At 34.4% G+C, this 21,377-nt stretch overlaps 1 protein-coding gene across 1 annotated transcript in view; it reads right to left on the reverse strand.

The window, feature by feature from the left end:
• Nucleotides 1-1,130: 1,130 nt before the first annotated feature.
• The window catches only part of Ndufaf5 (NADH:ubiquinone oxidoreductase complex assembly factor 5), a 30,718-nt gene continuing 10,471 nt past the window's right edge, over nt 1,131-21,377 (reverse strand). The window contains exons 5-11 of the mRNA XM_027955819.3: nt 20,961-21,064; nt 18,765-18,804; nt 15,412-15,609; nt 9,825-9,885; nt 2,077-2,160; nt 1,369-1,451; nt 1,131-1,241 (exon numbers count right to left, since the gene is read on the reverse strand). Coding sequence (XP_027811620.2) covers nt 1,149-1,241; nt 1,369-1,451; nt 2,077-2,160; nt 9,825-9,885; nt 15,412-15,609; nt 18,765-18,804; nt 20,961-21,064 — 663 coding nt within the window. The 3' untranslated portion in view covers nt 1,131-1,148. The remainder of the gene's footprint in view (nt 1,242-1,368; nt 1,452-2,076; nt 2,161-9,824; nt 9,886-15,411; nt 15,610-18,764; nt 18,805-20,960; nt 21,065-21,377) is intronic.

The following is a 21,377-nucleotide window of genomic DNA, read 5'->3' on the forward strand; positions in this document are numbered from 1 at the left end:
TGTCCTTTTGGAAACATAAATACCTAGAATTTATATATCCTTCAGTCTTCAGTTTAATTTTAATACCAAGGTTGTTGTTCTCTTCAAATTCCAAAAATTAAGCTAAAAACAAAATAAAACAAAAAAAAAAAACAAAACCCCAAAACAAAAAACAAAACCCAACTTCCCAAATTCTACTTCATTAGTACTTTCTTTCATGTTGTGTTAAAAACAAAAAATAGGGGCTGGGATTGTGGCTCAGTGGTAGGGCGCTTGCCTACATGTGAGGCACTGGGTTCGATCCTCAGCACCACATAAAAATAAATAAAATAAAGGTATTGTGTCCAACTTAAAAAAATATATACACACATATATATATATATACACAACACACACACACACACACATATATATATACACATACATATACATAAAACAAAACAAAACAAAAAATAAAACAAGAAAGCTACCAAGAACATGATATTTCAAATATCAGATTTTCCCCAAATTTTTCTCCTATAAAACTTTGGTTTTTAACCATAATTTAATCTTTGGAAAGGCATGTTTTTCATGTAATTTAGTTCAATTCAAAATATAAGTGAATATCTACTATGTGCAAATTAGAAGGCTTTGTGCAGGGTAAAACAGCCCCCACTCATGAAGAGCCTGGTACTTCTTTGGTACAAAGGAAGGGTAAGCATGTGGGAGAGAGACTGAGAGGAAAAAGATAAGTAAATAGTATAATAAATTACCTAAGGCTGAAGAGGTAATGTTCTTCCTCTCATTCCATGGCTATGGTCCTCCCACAGAAGTAACAAAAGAACAGAGGAGGAAAAGGTACAAAAATGACAGCATGAGCAATGTTTTCCCATCAAATCAAAATTTATATATATTTGTAGGTTTTCAAGGGAACCATTTTCTTTCTCTTAGGTTGAACAGGCAAAAAAGATCCAAATCCCTAGATAATAGCATCCTTATGAAAATAAAAAACAATGTGACCCTGCAATGCTTACAAAATATAGATGTGGTATCGAGTTATTCTAATTACTTGATTTCAGCCAGTAAATGATTTATAGATTGCTCCTTGCTTCAAAATGTAATAATTTTCTATGTGAAGACTATCGATTTCTGATGAAAATTCTGGACTACAGTAACACTGAATAAAATATTTATTGTGACTTTTCCGTCTGTGACATAAGATTGTTTAATTTTCCTAGCTCTCCAAATGACACGGTTGCAGAACCTCTTTCAGCTGGTCTTGCCTGAAAATAATGATAAAGATTCAAGATATTAGAAATACATATTATAGTCTTTATTCCCTTAATCTTTTCATATAAGAAAACCCACCCTACGTTAATAAAAATGAAAAATAAACAGAAATAATGTTACCTGAGAATCATGATACTTCCATCCTATCATGTAATAGATCTGGTATGTGGCAGGTACTGAACCATCTTCATTTCTGTACATTTCTATAAAGACAAGTAATAGTTAAAGTCTTAAAAAATGCAAGTGGGGAAAAAATTTGCTCAATAAAACTCACCTCCTGCAAAGATAAATGGGTATACTAGGATACCATATTTCACTGCATAATCATCACCACCACATTAATGTATGTTCACAAGTATTCTGTGCATCCTACTCTGTGCATCCAAAGACAGTTTTAGTAAATTAAAAAAAAAAATTGTAGTTGTCTTTGTTAATTTTTATGTGGTGCTGAGGAGCGAACCCAGTGCCTCACGTATGCGAGGCAAATGCTCTGCCACTGAGTTACAGCCCCAGCCCACAAATGATTTTTAAGTGATACTAGCACTTTTTTTGCAAAAAAAAATTGGCACAAAATCTGGTACGATTACGTAGTGAAATATGGCAATTGCAGGGTTCTTAGAATGCCTTACACAAAAAATTCTTAACATGGAGAGACTGACAATAAGCAGATAAGGGTTATTTGGAAAAAGATACAGAGCTACTGCATCTATATATCCAAGAGGAAGAACATGAAGTCTGATGGTACTTAACAGTTAACAAAAAAGCACTGGCAATGTTAAGGGAATTAACATGACATGGCCCAGGTGGAAAAAGCAGCCAATCCTTTACCTCCGTAAACCGCTGCAGCTGCCAGCATTGTTTCTCTGTGTAGCAGGGCTTTCCTATTCCAAGAACAGTTACTCTCACCCATACCTAAAAATATACCAAAGGCAATTTGAGAGAAAACAGCAAATACTCAGAACAGCTCAATATCACTGATTTAACATATCTTATCCAAAAATGAAACTATCCTCAGTCTCTGATTGTCATGTATAGTACAATAACCTAAATCTCATTTCACTTTCAGATTATAGGTGCCTGATTCTTAAGCACAATTATTCGAAGCATCTTGAATATTAAGACAAGTAAAGAAATCAATTTTTAGGAGGGAAACCCCACAGTGTTTTTCTTACTAACACTAGTCTAAAAATAAGTTAGCTTGACAAAAGCAAGGTGACTGGCCCCTCAGGTGAGTCATCAGGATTGATAAGTGCCTTTCTAAGAATGCCTTTTAGTTGTATTCTTTTAAAAAGGACAGGATAATGCCACAATGCCTTATTCCTTCTAAGCCAAAAATGTAAGCATTCTTTTCAGAGACACTTCTCTTAATATCTTAAAATTTATTTTTAGACTTCTTTCATTAAAGTTGATGGTTAAGAGTAGGATATTATTCTACTATTTTTTAAAAATATCTTTTTATTTTGTTTATTTGTTTTTATGTGGTGCTGAGGATTGAACCCAGGGCCTCACACGTGCTAGGTGAGCACTCTAACACTGAGCCACAACTCTAGCCCTATTTGTTTGTTTTGTTAAATGTCCCTTATTTCTTTTTTTAAATACTTTTTTAGATTTTGATAGATCTTTATTCATATGCAGTGCTGAGACTGAACCCAGTGCTTCACACATGCTAGGCAAGTGCTCTACCACTGAGGTACAACCCCAACCCTTATTCTACTATTTGTTAAAAATTAATGTTGCATATTTGATTTTTTAAATATATAAACAAAATTACTATAAAAGACTACATTTTGATCCAGTCTTCAAAATGAAAAGAATTTTAAAAAAGGAAAATTCTATTTATTCTTTTATTTATTTATTGTACTGAGGATTGAGTCCAGGGCACTTAACCATATCCCCATACCTTTTAAAAAAATTTTTTTGAGACAGGGTCTCCTAAGTAGCTTATGTCCTCACTAAGTTACTAAGGCTGGTCTAATACTTGTGATCCTCCTATCTCAGCCTTCCGAGTTGCTGGGATTACAGACATGCACCACTGTGCCTATCTCTATTTACTATTTACATTAAACTTTACTACACTATCAAATGTCAGTTTCTTACTTTTGTTTTTTCTACTTTCGCAAATCAAGAAATGAATGAACTCAATATCAGTATTCAATAGATTAAAAATAATAATCTTCTAAGTGTTCAACAGCTTTATTAAAAACAATCAACAAGTTAGCTGCAATAACTAAACCTTTTTCTTCTTTCCAATCTCAGAAGGTTCCTGTTATCCTCTAAAATAATGAATCTGATTCTAAGTCCATCCTACATCCTTTGAGTTTAGTAGCATCAATTCATGAAGAACAATAGATATAAACTAGTAGATTAATCATCAAGAAAAATGTGGAGCTTATTCTTGCTGTCAAGAAGCAATTGGACTATTTTAGAACTATTACTCTGGGTCTTCAGGGTGACCACACTAGATGACTTCTAAAGACTTCTACATAATTTAATTTTAAAACATTCTCTTACATAGTAAGTAAACATAAACTGAGACTTACATTGGAAGAGTTATTGCTGACGAAGAATATATTTTCATTTCTCTTTAATTTCCCATTGCACTGGCTTACTTACAGAGTAGATATAGACAAGAAGAGGGGAAACCAGATTAACTGTTTTTTAATGTAAACATGTGATGCACCAGACATTCTAAAGTGCCTTTGAAACAACCAATACTTGGATATACTAGTTAACTTTACTAGACATATGCTGTCTCTCCAGGTCTGGCCCAGATCAGCCATGGAGAAATGCAAAGATCACTGCCATATGCATTGGTGATAACTGCTGCTATAGTAGTTCACTCTTCCCTCACAAGAGAAACACACTGCCTTACTTTCTTTGTGGAAGCAGTGTAGAGTGGTGGAAAGAATCCATATTTTGGGATCATAATGCTTTATAACCTGGGACAAAGTGATCTAACCTCTCTTAGGCTCAGTTTTGACATCTTTAAAATGGAATGACATATAATACATTATGATGAAGCTTTATTGAAGACTACCTAGGAAAAATATTTCTTACTTCAGAAATATTCTGGGCTTTGGGATAACAGAAGAATCAAGCCAGCAAATAACTGTTTAAAACTCTCACAGTGTTTTTAAGGTTAAGTTCAACTGCTTACTAAAATTAAAAAAAAACCTTATGATAGTTTATCAGAAACAATACTTAGTATTGCCTAAAAACAATAAGTGAACTTACCTTAAAACCACTGTGAAAGCCTCGAAAATTTCTCATGCACTCATCAGTTGATAGGTAACATGTTTTGTAAAATTAGTCAACATTCTGGACTTTTTTTTTTCTGTGAATTAACAATAATGGTAGCTTAAATGAGACACAAGCGCAACCATTGAGAAAAAAGTATAACACCAATATAAGACACAAAAACCAATTTGAAGGTAACATTCTAGTCAGCAAAGGAGCATATCTGAAGTCTCCTAGGCTCCTCCTATCTGCCATAAACATTTTCCCCATCCTATTTGCTTCTGACATTTTACATGGCAGAGTGGTTGAGATTTAAGGTTACATGACTTAGGCTGCTTGCCTGTATAATTCCTGACTACTTACTAACTACATTATCTTGAATAGTAACTTCTCTTTGTGCCTTAGTTCCCTTATATATAGTCTTACCTTCTTCATTAATGATGCTGGATGGTGAGCTTTCTAATACACTAATCTTACTATTCATCTTTAGGCAACATTCTTCCAAGATACTACAAGGCTCAACTGAAAATTCACAGAAATCTCTGATGCTCTATTGTTTCCTACCATCTCCCCATTCTACATACCCAAGCAATACTAAGTTACTGTATAGTGTTTTCATTGGGAGAGTGAAGAATCTGCATATCTTCTTATGACTCCATAATTTTACAGGAGCTAGAGCTAGTTGTGTCCTAGATGTAGAATACATGCCCCCCAACCAAAGCAGACCACTTCTGGTGTATTCATTATAATTTAGGTGCTGCCTTTTTTGCAAAAATTTCCCTAGACATATTTAGGGCTTTTTCTTTATGTTTCTCTCATTTTACAGTTGAAGGCTTGTCTATTTCTGTGGATGGGTCTGTCTCTCTCTCTCTTCTAGAATATCAGCTACTTGAAGGTCAGGAGCTATGTATTTTCACCACTGGCTCAGTGGTTGGCACATGGTACACACTCAATAAATTTAAGTTAATGAATATAATATGCATCAGTTAATGTTTATATCCAATTTGTTACATATCACTTTTTTAAGTTATCTTTAGATAATTCCTCTTAATCCTCTTATGGATTATAGACATAAAAGACCAAAGTGTGCCAGATGTCATGGTACACACCTGTAATCCCAGCTACTCAGGGGCTGAAGCTAGAGGATCTCGAGTTCTGGGTCAGTTTGGGCAACTCAGCTAGACACTGTCTCAAAATAAAAAAATAAAGGGCTGGAAAAGGTAGCTTAGTGGTGGAGCACTTATCTAGTACGTATGAGGTCTTAGGTTCAATCCCTAGTACCACCAAAAAATTTTTAAAAAGACTCAAGTACATGATTTTTGTAAAAGTTCTACAGTAAAAGAGAAGAACTGACAAAGTCTCTTGAAGGTAAATATTAGGAATAGTTCTCAAAATATCAAACTCATTTAAAAAGGTTAGAGGAAAATTTTACCACTTGGGAAGGGACCTGAGGCAAACTTCTGGGGAGCTAGAAATGTTCTATAAATTGGAAAGTGGTTAAAAATGCAAGCAGTTCTACCTATAAGACTAGTGAATTTTACTGAACACATATGCCAACTTCATTTTTAAAAAAAATATACACATATCAAGTATGCAGTAAGGACTTTGGATTCAAAGCATAACATTTAATGTGAGCACAGACAAAAGATTTCTGTGCCTCAAACTATGTACCTGTAAAAACAGGATATCTGAAAATTGTACTAAGCACAGAATAAGAACTATATTTTAAAATCAGTGGGCAGTAACCTTTTCCAATTGATAGGTCTAATTTCTAGTCTCTTTTCTTTCTTGAAATGAATCATGAGTACAGCATTTATTATAGAACAGAACAAAAATAAATACCATTATTTGAAGAACAGTTTTATCATTGGAGCCTAAATGAGAAATAATCAGCTCACTACCATCTCTAAGGCTTTGGATAAAGTGGGCTCCCTGATTATGTCAGGGTGAGTTTTAGTACTTGTGGGCAATACTCAGGAAGAAGGTTTTGTGATTTTCTTTTTTTTACTGATCTTCCAACATTTTGAGCATGTACCTATAGGATTCCAATTCTGCACTATATATAAAAGGTGACTAAAATGATGTTTTCAGCTACTCAATTTCTGCTTGCAAAGTTGACAGAGCACGATACTCAAGCCAGACAATGCGTCAAACGGATCTTATTACCAATAGACAACTATAAGCCAACAGGATCAGTTAAGACAGCACCAAAGCAAGAACTGGAAGCAAGAGTTTGGTCCCAACTCTGCCACTAACAGTCAAGTGTTCTCTTTTCTCACTTGTAATACAGGAGTAAAGTAGTTATCAAGAGGACAACTGAAGGAAGCAAACACAGAAATGCTTGCAAAACAAAACTATAAATTTATAAATAAAAAATAGGTAGGTATTTTTATCATCCTATTTTAAATTATTTTATAATTTTTCAGGACCATATAAAGGCTACCCCATGTAAGTATAATTCTGGTTTCATGGAATACATATTTAATTCCTCTAGCTTCTCCCATTCATCAAAATTTCTATGCCCTCAGTGAAAAAGAAAGCATTTCACAAAGTCTCACAAAGGAGGTCAGCTGAGGGTCACTTTTGAGAAAATCACTTCTCCAGCAGCCTTCTCAAGTGGCTTGCATACCTCACCTCTTTAGGAGTTGGGAGGTAGGGTTTGTGCCCTTGCTGCTCCCCAGAGCCTCTTTCATGCTGCTACTTCCTCCACCCTCTGAAACACCCTGCTGAGTTCCATACCATTTGGCCATAACCACCTCCCACTCCTGCTCGTTGTCAAACATAACAGCTTCATCAAAGGGTTAAACACTTGGCTCAATTTTTCCCTAAACTCAGGTCCTGCCACCATCCTGGATGACTTCAATGTTAATAATCATCAAATTCCATGGCCTCCAAGATTTTTTAATTTACTCATCTTTGGTAAAATTTTCTATTACCCTACCTCTGTCTTTGTATCTGGGGTATGTCGCAGCCTGAGAGTTATCACTTACTATCATTATTTTACTTCCCAAATCAAACATCCCATTTTCTGACCATATCTTTCTATTCCTCCAGGATTTTCAGGTACTTCAACCACGACCATTCTCTAACTGCTTTTGGAATTGCCACTGCATGGCTTCTTTCTCCCAATTTGTTAGCTCATTTGCCGCCACCCCCATTTCCTTTTTTCTCCAGTCTAGATTCTTTGGCTAATCATTTCAGTTACATTACTGCTATATCTTTTGCTTTAGTCTTTGTCACTCTCACCAAGCAAAACCCCAACCCAAACTAACCCTGCTTATATCTGCTTATCTGTGTCTAATTTCAGTTGCCAACTACTATAGATGTATCTGACCAAATTCAAATGCACCCTTCAAACTCTGTAACTTGTCCTGGTTGATTTACCTCCCCTTTCTTTCCAATGACTATTTTGAATCTTTTCCACACAATTCTCTAACTTTTGATCCTTTCATTCTCAACATATGGTATCACTTTCTGTTTGAAAAAGATAAACCCATGAGATTAGAACTTCTTGTTATCAAACATAAACACCTACATCCATTAGGACCATCCCACTTCCCTTCCTTCTATAAAACTGTCCCTCCCCTTATCCAATGTCAACTCCATTCTTTTTATCTCATTCTACCTTCTCTGAACCTGATATCACCATTATCATCTTCTCTCTTCTGGAGTCATCTCTCCTATGGAAGAACCTGGGTTCTTACACTCAGCAGTTAAATAAATTCGGTCTCAGGACAAAACAAAACAAAACAACCCTTCATCTCATCCCCTATTTCTCTTTTCCCAAAAGTTGTAACCTTTTCATACCTCACTTCTTCAGTCAGACCTCTTGAGCAGAAGGTATCTGCTCTCTCTTGCTCCTTGCCTTCCACTTATATCTGAACCTACTCCCAATACCACTACTACTCTACTACCCTAACTCCAAAAAGGAACTCTCACCAAAGTCACCAATAACCTTCTAGTTCTTAAAGCTAGTGAATTTTTCTTTCAGTCTGCATTTTGCTTTTGATGCTGTTGAGTGCTCCTATTGTTTTGCAACCCTTTCCCTTGGTTCAAGGAATTCTAAAACTTTCCTGGCATTTCTGTTGGCTATTCCTTCTCAGTCATTCTGTAGGCTCATACTTCTACCTGGCTGTTATATAAGGCTCCTAGGGGTCAGTACCAAGGAACTTTCCCTATTCATTCCATGCTTTTATTCCAGGAAATTGCTTCACAAATGACTAACAACTTTAACCATGCCAGTGGCCTTCTACTTATACACCCAACTACCTACATGACATCTCTGATATTCCAAAAGCACTTCACACCTGATATATTCAAACATGAACATAAAACGTGAATATAAGAACTGTCAGAACTGTCTCTGCTCACCCACATTCATCTTCTACTGTTTGTCTGTGAAGGGCACCAACCATCTGGTTATGAGCTAAAAACTTAGCAATTATGTTTGAAACACTTCTGTCCTTCATCCATCCACACATCAAATTCATAGGAAGAACTGTCAAATTTCCCTCCTAAATATCTCTTGGATGCATTTTCTTTTCCCAATTTCCATTGCTACCACTCTAGTATAAATCATCATCACCTCTTGGAAAGCTTTACAGCAGTAAGTCTCACTATTAGTTTACCTGCCAATTCTTGCTTTCAACCTATAAATCTTATGTTGTGTTCCCCCTATTAGAACACTTCAAAGGGCATTGTAAGGACAAACAACCTTAACAAGGTCCTAAGTTCTGTGACCCCTATTTATCAACTGTTTCATCATATGTCCTCCTTCTTCCCTGTAGTATAGCCAAAATGCCCTCTCAGTTTTTGTCATATTCTTTCTCACAAAGGGCCTTTGCATATGCTGTTTTCCTTACCTGGAACTTACTTTCCTGCCCTTTCCACCTTTATTTTTTTTAAAACCCAGCCCAATTGCATCTTCCTCAAACAAGACTCCTTAGAGTCTCTCTGATCAGGATCAATCCTTGATAAAACCCTGATCCTAAACCTATCCAAGTACCTGCTTCCTTGTACCTGAACCTGAGATGCCAACTTCTGCTGGAGAAAGTCACTGATATGTTCTACCATCACTAGAAAAGTCCTGCCATCCTTCTAGAAGCAGCCAGAGCCCTGTATACCCCTACTTCACAGAACTGACTGCAATTATAATTTAACACTTATCTTTGTGACAACTGTCAAGTGTCTGCCTTCTCCATTTGAAATCATAAGCTACATGAAGATAGTATGCTTTCTCCTCATCAGTGGATTCCTAGTGCTTACCCCAATGCCTGCCAGAGTGGACTCTCAAAATATGTCTCTCAAAAGGAGTCTAAAAATTGTTTAAAATGCATTACCTTGTAAGTCTTCCATCAATTCAAACATCCCAGGATAGTTAACTTGAATTTCATCCGTATCCTATTTAAGAAGGAAAAGGAATATCCATTTGACATTCATCATTAAAAAAAAAAAAAAAAAAAATCCAAAGTTGAAAAGGGGCTGTAGAGATTTCCTAGATAAAGTCTTCATGGTAAGCAGGAAATTTTCTTTATAATATTCTTTACAGTTATTATCTGGCTTATGCTTGACTTAAGAAGATCTCAAAATGTTGAATAAATACTTCTTTTCACTTTAGACCTCGTTCTATCTCATTCTCTTATATTGTGACAGAATTATTCCTAAAACTCCATCAACTGGTTATATTTCTCTCTTTGGGAACAACATGGAATAACACAATTCTGTACTCTATAAACCATGACCCTTTTCTCTTAAGTCTTTGAAAATTCTTCCAGGACAAAATAGTTCTGCTTTTTGGCAAGGGAGCCAGTCTTGTAGATAAAACTTACAGATCCTTATATGTTCTGACTACATTTCACAGGACATGGTCAATATCAATCTTCCTTAAAATGCAGTACCAGAATTGAGCCAAATACAGTCATGTCCCAATATGTTTTCATTCTACTACTACTTCTTTTTTTTTTTTTTTAATATTTTTTTAATTGTAGGTGGACAATTTATTTTTATTTGGTGCTGAGGATCGAACCCAGTGCCTCACACATGCCAGACAAGTAATCTACCACTGAGCCACAACCCCAGCCCCTTCATTATACTTCTAATAATTCAGCCCAAACTATACTGGCTTATTTGGGAAATGAGCACATTGCTGGTTCATGTACAGTTTATTTCTCAAATGAACTACTGCATAATGTCTCCCCCTTCTTCATGAAGTTTGACACCAGAGTTCATTGTTGATACAGTAGCAGAGACCACTGATGCTTCCCAAATATCCAGATATCTTTGATACTTCTCAGCCTCAGACATTCTTTTCAGGCCCCCCCCCGCAAAAAAAAAGAGGTGCCAGGTACTAAAGGGCTTGTGAGCCTTTCCTTGTCATGTCTCTTTTGCTGTGGTGACCTTAGAGGACACAAGGGCCAGATGGCATAGCTACAAAAAGGCGATGGGAGACTGGAGTGTAACTCAGTAGTAGATCACTGTTCAGCAGTGAAGCCCCAGGTTCATTACCCAACACTGGAAATATATAGAGCTCCAAAATAAGATGTGCTGTCCAACCAGTATAAGGCTGTGATGTAATAAAATTTTACTGTGTTAAGAACTAAGGTGAAGGAAGTTGGAAACTAGTTCTAAATAAATGTCATTAATAGATGACCGACTAAATTAAGAATATCTACCAACCAACTAAAAACAATGAGGTAGATATGTCTGCAGGAGAAGGTCTCCAATATCTATGAAAAAGAAAACAAAAGAGTGAATATGTTAAAAAGAAAAATGTGCATATTACTACATATGTGGGTTTAAATCTGATCTATAGGAAAAATTGTTTTGAAAGGTAAGTATAGGATATAGTTAACAAATCTTTGGGGGGAGAGTCAAGGTATCAGTAGTTAGGTGGAGCTTTCTTTTCACTTTAGACTCGTTCTATCTCATTCTCTTTATATATATATGTATGTATATATATATATATATATATATATATATATATATATGTATGTATATATATATGTATACATATATATATATGTATATATACACACATATATATATATATATATATATATATATATATATATATATATATATATACTTTATTAATTAAAAAAACATTTGCATGGATCAGGTTGTGTGAAGGGCTTTTATTAAGACCACCTTTGGATAGTTGGACTATGAATATTCCATCTATACACATTTCTACACTAACAAACTATTTCAAAAGAGACTCTGGCTATGGGTGGGTGCATGAGATGGGATAAGAGGTTCTAAGATTAAAAACAATATTCCTACCAGGCTGATACTTAATTATTAAGCAGTACCCTTTAAAAACAACTTTTCAATAAAACCATCTAAAAGTACTATCTCCATCTCAATCAAAAGAATATCACCACAGCTTTCTCAAAGGCCTTATTCATGGGCTAGGGTTGTGGCTCAGTGGTAGAGTGCTCACCTAGCATGCATGAGGCCCTGGGTTCAATCCTCAGCACCAAATAAAAATAAAGATATTATGTTCACCTAAAAAAAAAAACCCTAAAAAATAAATATATTTTTTAAAACAGATCTTATCAAATTAATCTGCAGTCACCCCATCCCAACACTCTCTCCTGATGTTTTAGAGGCTTTACATTACCCTAGATTGTTTTTTCACTTCAATTACAGATTTGTAACAGCAATATAGGGGATAATTATTAAGAGGACAGACTGTGAAGGTAATCTCTTAAATATTTTAAGTAAAATATATATTAGAGATTAAAGCTTTAAACCAGTGGTTTCTGAATTATTTTTAGTCAAGATCTCTCTCAAGATCTGAAAAAAACCACAGGTACTTTCCTCCCAATCTGAACAATGAAAAACAAATTTGCATGTTATGTTCTAGGATTGCTGAACCCTTTAAAGTCTACTGAGAGGTCCACTATAAATCCAAAACATCAGGCAGGAATCTTTACTGTTTTCACTGCTATATTCAAAACCTGAGATAATGTCTGGTGTATAGAAGGTACTCAATGTTTGTTGGAAGACTAAATAAATAAATAAAATAAACTGAATAGAAGAACACTCACTGTAGTATTGTTTCTACTGGTTAAAAAATAGAAAACATAAATATTGTTCAGAGGGAAATAATTAAATAAAACCATGGTACATTCATACTAGGAAATAAAATGTAGAAGTTGAGTAGGAGGACAAATATATCTACATTGATTTAGAAAACTCTAAAATATACCAAGAATGAAAAGTACATTTCAGAAATATTCATATGTATAAGTGCTATATATAGTACAGTAAAGTAGTTCATGGAAAAAAAAAATCTGGAACATTACACACCAAACCGATAATAGTAAGCTACTTTTGGAGCAGTAGTTCTCAAAGAGTGGCTTGGTGAATCCTGGGATCTCCAGAACCCTTTTGGGAGCCTATAAAGTCAAAAAAATTTTCATGATAATATTAAGATATTATTTGCCTTTTTTATTTCTTATTCTATGGAGGTGTAGATTCTTTCAGAAGCTGTATGGCATGTAGTGTAGCAAAAATATAAATGCAGAAGCAGACATGAGAATCTAGCTCTCTTTTATTAAGGTAAACATTACAGAAATTTGTAAAACTGTGAAGTAATGACATTCTTTTTTAAAAAAAATATTTTCTAGTTATTGATGTACCTTTATTTTTTATTCATTTATATATGGTGCTGAGGAACAAACCCAGTGCCTCACACATGGTAGGCAAGTGCTCTGCCACTGAACTGAGCCACAACCCCAGCCCAACATTCTTAATTTCTTAATTCTTTAATTCTCAATTTTCTTTTTAGAAAATATAGTCCTTTTCCATAAAAAAATAGGTTTTTGTATTAACAAGTAATTGGTATATTATTGTTAGTTCTAAATGAATTAATAAATACTAAAACAAACAATTTTAATTTCTAATATGTATTAATAAATACTAAAACAAACTTAATTTTAATTTCTAATATGTAGTCAAATAAATAAAAATCCTTTAAGGTCTTCAATAATATTAAAGTTTGTAGAGGCATTCCCACACTAAAGAGAAAGCTGTCTTCAGAAGAAAGCCAAGATTTGGGGGATTAAGGAAAAATGATAGACTTTTACTTTATCTGTATAGTTTAACATATCATACATATATATAAAATATGTGATTAAAAATATATGCAAAAGTACAATGAACCCTCAATGTACACTTGCCTGTGTCAATAATGTTGGCTTTGTTTACAAACTCACGCGAAGCATTTTTTTCTGATTTCCAGCTGTTCAATATCTCAGCAAAATTTCTACTGACTCAGGCCATTTAAAAGTTTATAAAAAATCAACACTAGACAGAGCTGGGAAGTCTTGAAGGTTATCTTTAGTTCCTAGCCTAGCCTTCCAGACTATTATTTCTTCCCTTTCCTGGAAGCCTCTTTGTAATATCAGAGACCTGCTAGTTTATACTGCTTGCTTTCTGTCAATACAAGGAAGGATATTACAATATATTTTTTTGGTTGGTTAATTTTAGGAAATACATTTACACTAAATCATCTCAGATAGCTATTTTAATTTTAAGCCTATCAGCTCTAATTATGCAATGAGAAACTTTTTTTCAAGAAATTCCAATTTTTTCTAATCAGGTTTAGAGATTTTCTAATACTGAACGATTTGAAAAATCACAGTAAAGCTATTCAACTCATTTATGAAAAGAGTAATGAGTTCTTTAGAAAGACTGTGCTATTGGAGGAAGATGGAAGGGGCCAATCACTGTTTTTCTAAACGACTCCCTCTTGGAAGCCTATTCCTGGAAAGTGCTAAAAGTACAAAAATGGGGAAAGAAGAAGGAAGAAGTTAATATTTATTGAGCATTTGTCATGGTCCAGCCATTTTACATCCTTTAGCTTATTTAATATTAACAGCCACCTAAGGGGAACTGAACAGGCACTTCACAGAAAAAAAAATATGAATGGTCAACAAATATATAAAAAAAAGTTTATAATCTTTAGCTATTAGAGAAATACATTTTCATTTTTAAAGAAATGAATGCCCAAGGAGTGATACTGGTCAAATTATATTGTTATATTGCGTGTTTGCAAATATGTAATAATAAATCCCATTATTATGTTCAACTATAAATCATCAAAAAAGAAAGAAAGAAAAGAGATTAAATAAATGAATGCTCAAAGAAATGAAGAAAATTACCTACATTCCCTCACTGGTAAAAGGGAAGAGTAAGGATTCAAATTACACCCAATGGACACCAATGCTATGTCCCATCACTGTAGCATGCTGACTCTTTGTTTCTTCTGTACTGCCTGCCTTTGGGTCCTCTTTCTAAAATTCTTCAGTTGGGCTGGGGATGTGGCTCAAGCGGTAGTGCCCTCGCCTGGCATGTGCGAGGCTCTGGGTTCGATCCTCAGCACCACATAAAAATAAAATAAAGATGTTGTGTCCACTGAAAACTAAAAAATAAATATTAAAAAAATAAATTCTCTCTCTCTAAAAAAAAAAAAAAATTAAAAAATAAAACTCTTCAGTCCTAATGGAGTAGAACATCCTACCTTCTCTAACTCAATATAAGTCTAGTACTGGTTTCTGCAGTTTCTCATTGCTGCCTCATATGGCACTGTTTTAATTAAGAGATGGTGATGCCCTGTAGATACCTTTTATTCTATTATTTGTAATGCTCTAACTCCCATATTATATTTAACTATGGATTTAAAGATTCTGTAAATTAAAAATGCTGTAATTTAAAAATGGAGTAGTATGTTTAGAAAACAGTCTCCTCAATTAACTAAGGTACATTTTTTGGAGTTACTTATTCTGGTAACAAATACTGAAAATTTTACATTCCTGCCTTGTATCAATCAATTTTGTATTTATGCACAATAAGAATTGTCAATAAAAGCTTTCCTTGAACTAAGCAATTAATGGATTACTTGATTCTCTTGATAGTTACCACAGTCAGGGTATTAAAGCCAGCTCTCCCGAGAAGATGTCCTAGGTCATTGACAGCAGTAAAAGGAGAAATGTGTGGAGAAAATCCTCCTTCCCTTTCTGTTTCGGCTAACTGCAATGAACACCGAAGCTCATAGAGCGTGTCACCTCCAAACATTGCACCGACGAAAACTCCATTTGGTTTTAAAACATAATGAATCTGTAATAAATACAAGATAACAAAACTATTTAAAATTGTACATGTAGAAATGTTAAAAGAATAAATACATGATGCCTAAATCAGTATTTTCCCAAATTAACAATAAGATAAATAACATCTAACATGATCAGAAATTTCAGAAAGTTATTGCTGTATGATGAAGTTATAAAGAGAGATAATACACTCACTAGTAATAGTAAAATCTATTTTGATGCCTCCAGCATTGCTTTTATGGATTAGAACTGATTTGTCTTTTGGGGGTATTTTATTAAAAATATTAATCTCTGTAAAAATATATTGCATGTCTTCAAATTTTATAATAGACACACTTACTTTTATAGTCAGAAAAACACTGAAAGAAAAAAAATTAAGTGTGGTAGATTGCAAAAATCACAGTCCTTCCTGTGTTTGTGCCCTCTGAAATGACATTTTGTGATAATATGTAAAAAGAGATGGAGTCTACTTCCTATTCCCTTCAATTTAGCTGAATGTAGTAGAAGTGACAGTGTATTAGTTTCAAATCTAGTTCTTAAATGGCCTTGCATGCCTCACCTTTTCTCTTGGAGCCCTGCCCAGGTCCCACATTGTGAACAAGCCTGAGGTAGCTGGGTGGAGGATAAGAGACATATGAAGTGGAGATCAGCCAGTTGTTTCAGCTGAGGCCATCTTAAACCATATAGCTTCCAATGGCAGATGGTCACAGACATGTGAATGAGCCACACCAGGTCCAAAAGATTTTCCTAACTATATCCAGCCCAAATTACCAACCCACAAAATCATGAGCTAAATAAATAATTGTGTTAAGCTACTAAATTGAGATGGTTTATTATGCAGAAAAAGGTAATCAATAGAGAAATCACAATTAACAGCATTAACCCACTAACACATTGGTTTTCTTTAAAACATAATTATTTTCTATCTTTAAAGCAAAAGCAATTTATTATTTAGTTTTTGGTGGACACAACATCTTTATTTTATTTTTATGTGGTGCTGAGGATCGAACCCAGTGCTCCACGCATGCCACGTGAGCGCGCTACCGCCTGAGCCACATCCCCAGCCCCAAGCAAAAGCAATTTTTAATTGTTAACTTGAGCAAAATACTGGCCAGACTGAACTCCAGACACATAAATGTTTACCCAGTGATTCTCTTCTCTTAAGATTATGACTTGTAACTAGATTTGACTGTTTTTCAACAACAAAGACAAGGAGGACTTTTTTAAAAATATTTTTTTAATTGTAGATAGACCTTACTTTTTCAAAAAAATTTATTTATATGTGGTGCTGAGAGTCAAATCCAGTGCCTCCCTCACACATGCCAGGCAAGTGCGCTACTGCTGAGCCACATCCCCAGCTTGACAAGGAGGAATTTTAAGGTTAATAAGAACTCAAATCACACTAAGCTCTTCTAAGCATTATCTTAAATTTATATTTAATATATCATAAAGTAATTACAAGTAGTAAACAAACAAAAATCTTTTTCTTCTTCCCTTATACCTCTTCAGTATTACTTCTTTCTCTTTGTCACTAAAATTTTACACACACACACACACACACACACATGATTTATTCCTCAGCTCTTTGCAGCCCCTCTCTACCTTGTAGGTCTTATCATCAACTATGATTTCACAAGGATGACTTTCCAATTTCTATCTTCAGCCTGGACATCTTCCCAGAACTCTAAACTCATCTTGAACTGCCATCGTCATGGATATTTGTCTTAGCAAACTTATCACTGCCATGGCTCCCACTCCATACAAGCAAAATACCTATTCTCAAAACCAAATTCCTTTTCTAATTGTCGTATTTTGGTTAATTCTCATTTTCTATTTCCTTTATATAATCATTACCATCACCTTACTTTTGCTAATTATTTTTCCTAATATCCTCATCCAAAACTTTAAGATGATCCAAGCAGCATGGGAGGCTCAGGCAGGAAGACCACAAGTTTGAAGATAGCCTTAGCAACTTAGCTAGCCCCTAAGAAACTGAGCAAGACCCTGTCTCAAAATAAAACATAAAAAGGGATGGGGATGTGGCTTGGTGGTTAAGTGCGCTGGGTTCAGTCCCTGGTACCAAACAAAAACAAAACATTAAGATGAACTTTTACTCTTTCCTCACTTTGATCTTCAGAGCTAACAAGTCATTAGACTATTTGCAGAATGCTAGAAACTTCTCCCTTCCTTTTAACTCTTATCATTGTCACTTAGGTTTAGTTTCTTCAAGTCTGGATCATTGAAACAATCTCCCTGAAGTTTAACCAAATTTCTCCATGAATCGGTTTTCTAAGAAATGATATTATTGTGCAGGGTTATTTAATTCCCACATAAAATAGAACACCATAACTAGCAAAGAGTATGTGCCCAGCTATAGGATTTATTATCCTGCCCACCAAGCTTTTCAAACATGTCACTTTTCTCCTTAAAGTTCTCCAGTGGCTCTAAATTGCATAAAGAGTAAACTTCAGATTCCTGATCTGGCAACCAAGTCCCTCTTTTAAGTGGTCCCAATATACCTCATCTCCCAGCACAAACTAATCCTCCAACAGCTTTCTTCATTGTTCCTTCACGCTGCTGAGGTTCTTATGCCTCCCCACCTATGCTGATTCTGTCTTCCTGAAATGCCCTCTCAATCCAAATCTCACCTAACCTCTAGTACTCAAGTAATTCCTTTTAAGAACTTTCCTAGTCAACTCCAAGCAACAGCGATCTCTTTCTCTCCTTTGAATCCATTTTTTTTTTTAACTTACTCCTCTCCTTTTCACTGATAAATGTTAGTTGACAAGCATTTCCCTAACACTCTCTACATATAAGGCATGGAGAAGATACAACATAAATAAATAGGATTTTATCCCTAAAATATTTTTAAGCAATTAAGGGAGAGAAGGAACCCAATAGAAAATGTCTTTATGTCAATATTATTTTGCACAGTTATTAAGTTTTTCACATATATTCAAAATTTGTCTTTACCTCAATGTACATTTTTTTCAATGTACACATTTACATGCCAAAGAACACAAGCCCACCAGAAACATACCCAGCCCACAGAAGATTGTAGTTGATTTGATTCCATTCTCCAATTGTCACATCATGATGAAAACATCTATAAGTTTCTAGTAGTAAATAACAGAATAGTAGAATCAACGGAAGGTTTCTTACCTGTTCAAGTGCTCTAGGAAGATCATTCACCCAATGCAAACTAAAATGTAGAAACATACTTGTTTTAGCTTCATTAGTATAATTATCATTAATATGATAAACCAAAAACATGGTGTTAATTATGAAGTCTGAAATTATATATCAATATTAGCAAATATTAGCAAAACTGTTTTCATACAATCTTTAAATAATAAACATTTCTAGGGCAAAATTTTTTTTCTGCCGGTGAATAACTGTACGTACATAAAAAATCTGATATGATTATCTAACTAGTCTTCATCACTTAATAAGGTAAAAGTAATTTCTATTTGGCATTTCATCCAAATAGTAGTATTCAGAGGCTTTATTTGAAGAAAGAAGCTCATTAATTAAATCAATCAAGATATTTTCTGTTAGTCTAAAAATAAGATTATCAGCAAATAAAATAAAATTATCAGCAAATCTAAAACTTTCCCTAGGCAAACAGAATTATTCAAAGCTTAACTCAGTGAGTTTTCTGATAAATATCATCCTACCTTTTCTGCATTTTAAGATTTTATTGTAATTTTTTAGAGCAGTTTTCAGTTCATATCAAAACTGAGAGGACAGTACAGAGATTTCCCATATACCCCCATCCTGACACATGCAATCTCCCCCCTTATCAACATCCTTATCAGTATAACACATTTGTTATAACTGACAGATCTACAATGACAAATCATTATCACCCAAAGTCCACAGTTTACAGTAGGATGCACTCTTGGTGTACCCTCTATGGGTTTAGACAAATGTATGATGTTTATCACCATTACCATATTATATAGAATATTTTCACTCCCCGAAAAATCCTGTGCTTTGCCTACTCACCTCTTATACCATAATCCCTAGCAGCCACTGATCTTTTTTACTGTCTCCATAGTTCTTCCTTTTCTGGAATGTCATTTAGTTGGATCACAGAGTATACAGGCTTTTCAGATTAGCTTCTCTCACTTCATAATATGTGTTTAACTTTCCTGCATGTTTGGATTAGTACAATCGCTCTGGAAAGCCATATGGTGATTTCTTGAAAAACTAGGAATGGAACCACCATATGACCCAGCTATCCCACTCCTTTGTGTTTATCTTTATGGGGAAACTGAAAGCAACAGAATTAGTTACTTGCAAATAGCAGGCAAATGAGCTAATGCTGAAAATTGGGTTCTGACTCTGTCCAGGGTTCTTTTCATAGATACAGACTCTGTATGTTTTTCATTTCCTAACAGAATGTGAGTATGTTTCTAAATTTGCTCAGTAGGTGTAAAAAACAAACAAACAAACAAGGAAGAAACAACAACACACTCAAGAAAACAGCAAAGATCATCAACTCTCCCAGTTAGCCTGTGACTGAGGGGTTTTCTAGAACACAGGACTATCAATGCTAAAACTAGCAAAGTCCTGGGCAGACTATGATGGCTGGTCACCATAAAACAGTTATCAAAAGGTTTAAATTGGATGTGACAAGCACAACAAACCTTTGAAAGAAAATCTATTTGACTATAAAACACAGGAGAAATAAGATGCCACTGAAAATATTTTCTTTTCTTTATTGAACTCAAAGTTCTTTGAGGATAGGATCTGGTCTGATTTCATATTTGTATTTTCCCCAAAGCATCTAGCTTAGTGCCTCATGTAATCTGTTCAAAAAATATTTATAGTACTTTTTTTTTTTTATAGTAAGTGTAAAGGTACATGGTAGAGAACACAAAGGAAAAAAAATAACCTTGTAGACTATATCTCTATAAGAAAGAGTTAAAGTTTGAGGAAACATCAGTTTTCCCTTATTTGCCAAATGACTATAAGAGTGCTTTAATACTTGAATACTATGGCCAGTATACTCTTTCAAACTCCTGCCCCCATCAATACCAATTCCAGAATACTAAGTTAAATTGGGAAGGAATCCCCTGTATCACAGATAAGTTTTAGCCATTTGTAGAAAGTTGAGGATAAAGAGAAAGCTGCAAAACTAGCTCATATTATCTCTATCAGAAAGTACTGTATCCATAATCCTTTACCAGAGAAATCTTAAGTTTATACATTAAACAACCTGGTTTGTAATTTTAAAAATAAGTGATTAAGAATTTACTCCATTATCTATTTTTTCTACCTCATATGAGTAAAATTAAAGCATAAATGATCTATTTGTAACATATTTTTTAAAAGTACAAATGGATTACTAACCTTAAACTGCTTACCACCAGGTCAAATGTATTTTCTCGGAAGGGAAGAAATTCTTCATCAGCTAAAACACTGACAGTAGGAATTTCTGTTTCTAAGGAATTTTTCTAAAGGTTAAGATAAAAACAAAAAACAAAAAAACAAAAACATATTTATATACGCTCAATTGCTAACACAATCATTGTTAAATAAAGTTAATGTTATATTCCCTGGTAGTTTCTCTAGGAAAAAAGTAGCACATAGAAGGTATTAAAAAATATTTCTTAAAGGACATTTAAGATCAGCCAGAAAAACTGATGAGTTGATTAGAAAAACATAAACAGGATACCCATCTCATACCACGTCCCCCGCAAAAAAACCACCTCAGAAAGTTGAAGCTTCCAGTGAAATAATTGCCATAAAGAATATTACATGAAAACA

The sequence above is a fragment of the Marmota flaviventris genome, chromosome 2 (assembly GCF_047511675.1).
Source record: "Marmota flaviventris isolate mMarFla1 chromosome 2, mMarFla1.hap1, whole genome shotgun sequence".
Taxonomy (NCBI): domain Eukaryota; kingdom Metazoa; phylum Chordata; class Mammalia; order Rodentia; family Sciuridae; genus Marmota; species Marmota flaviventris.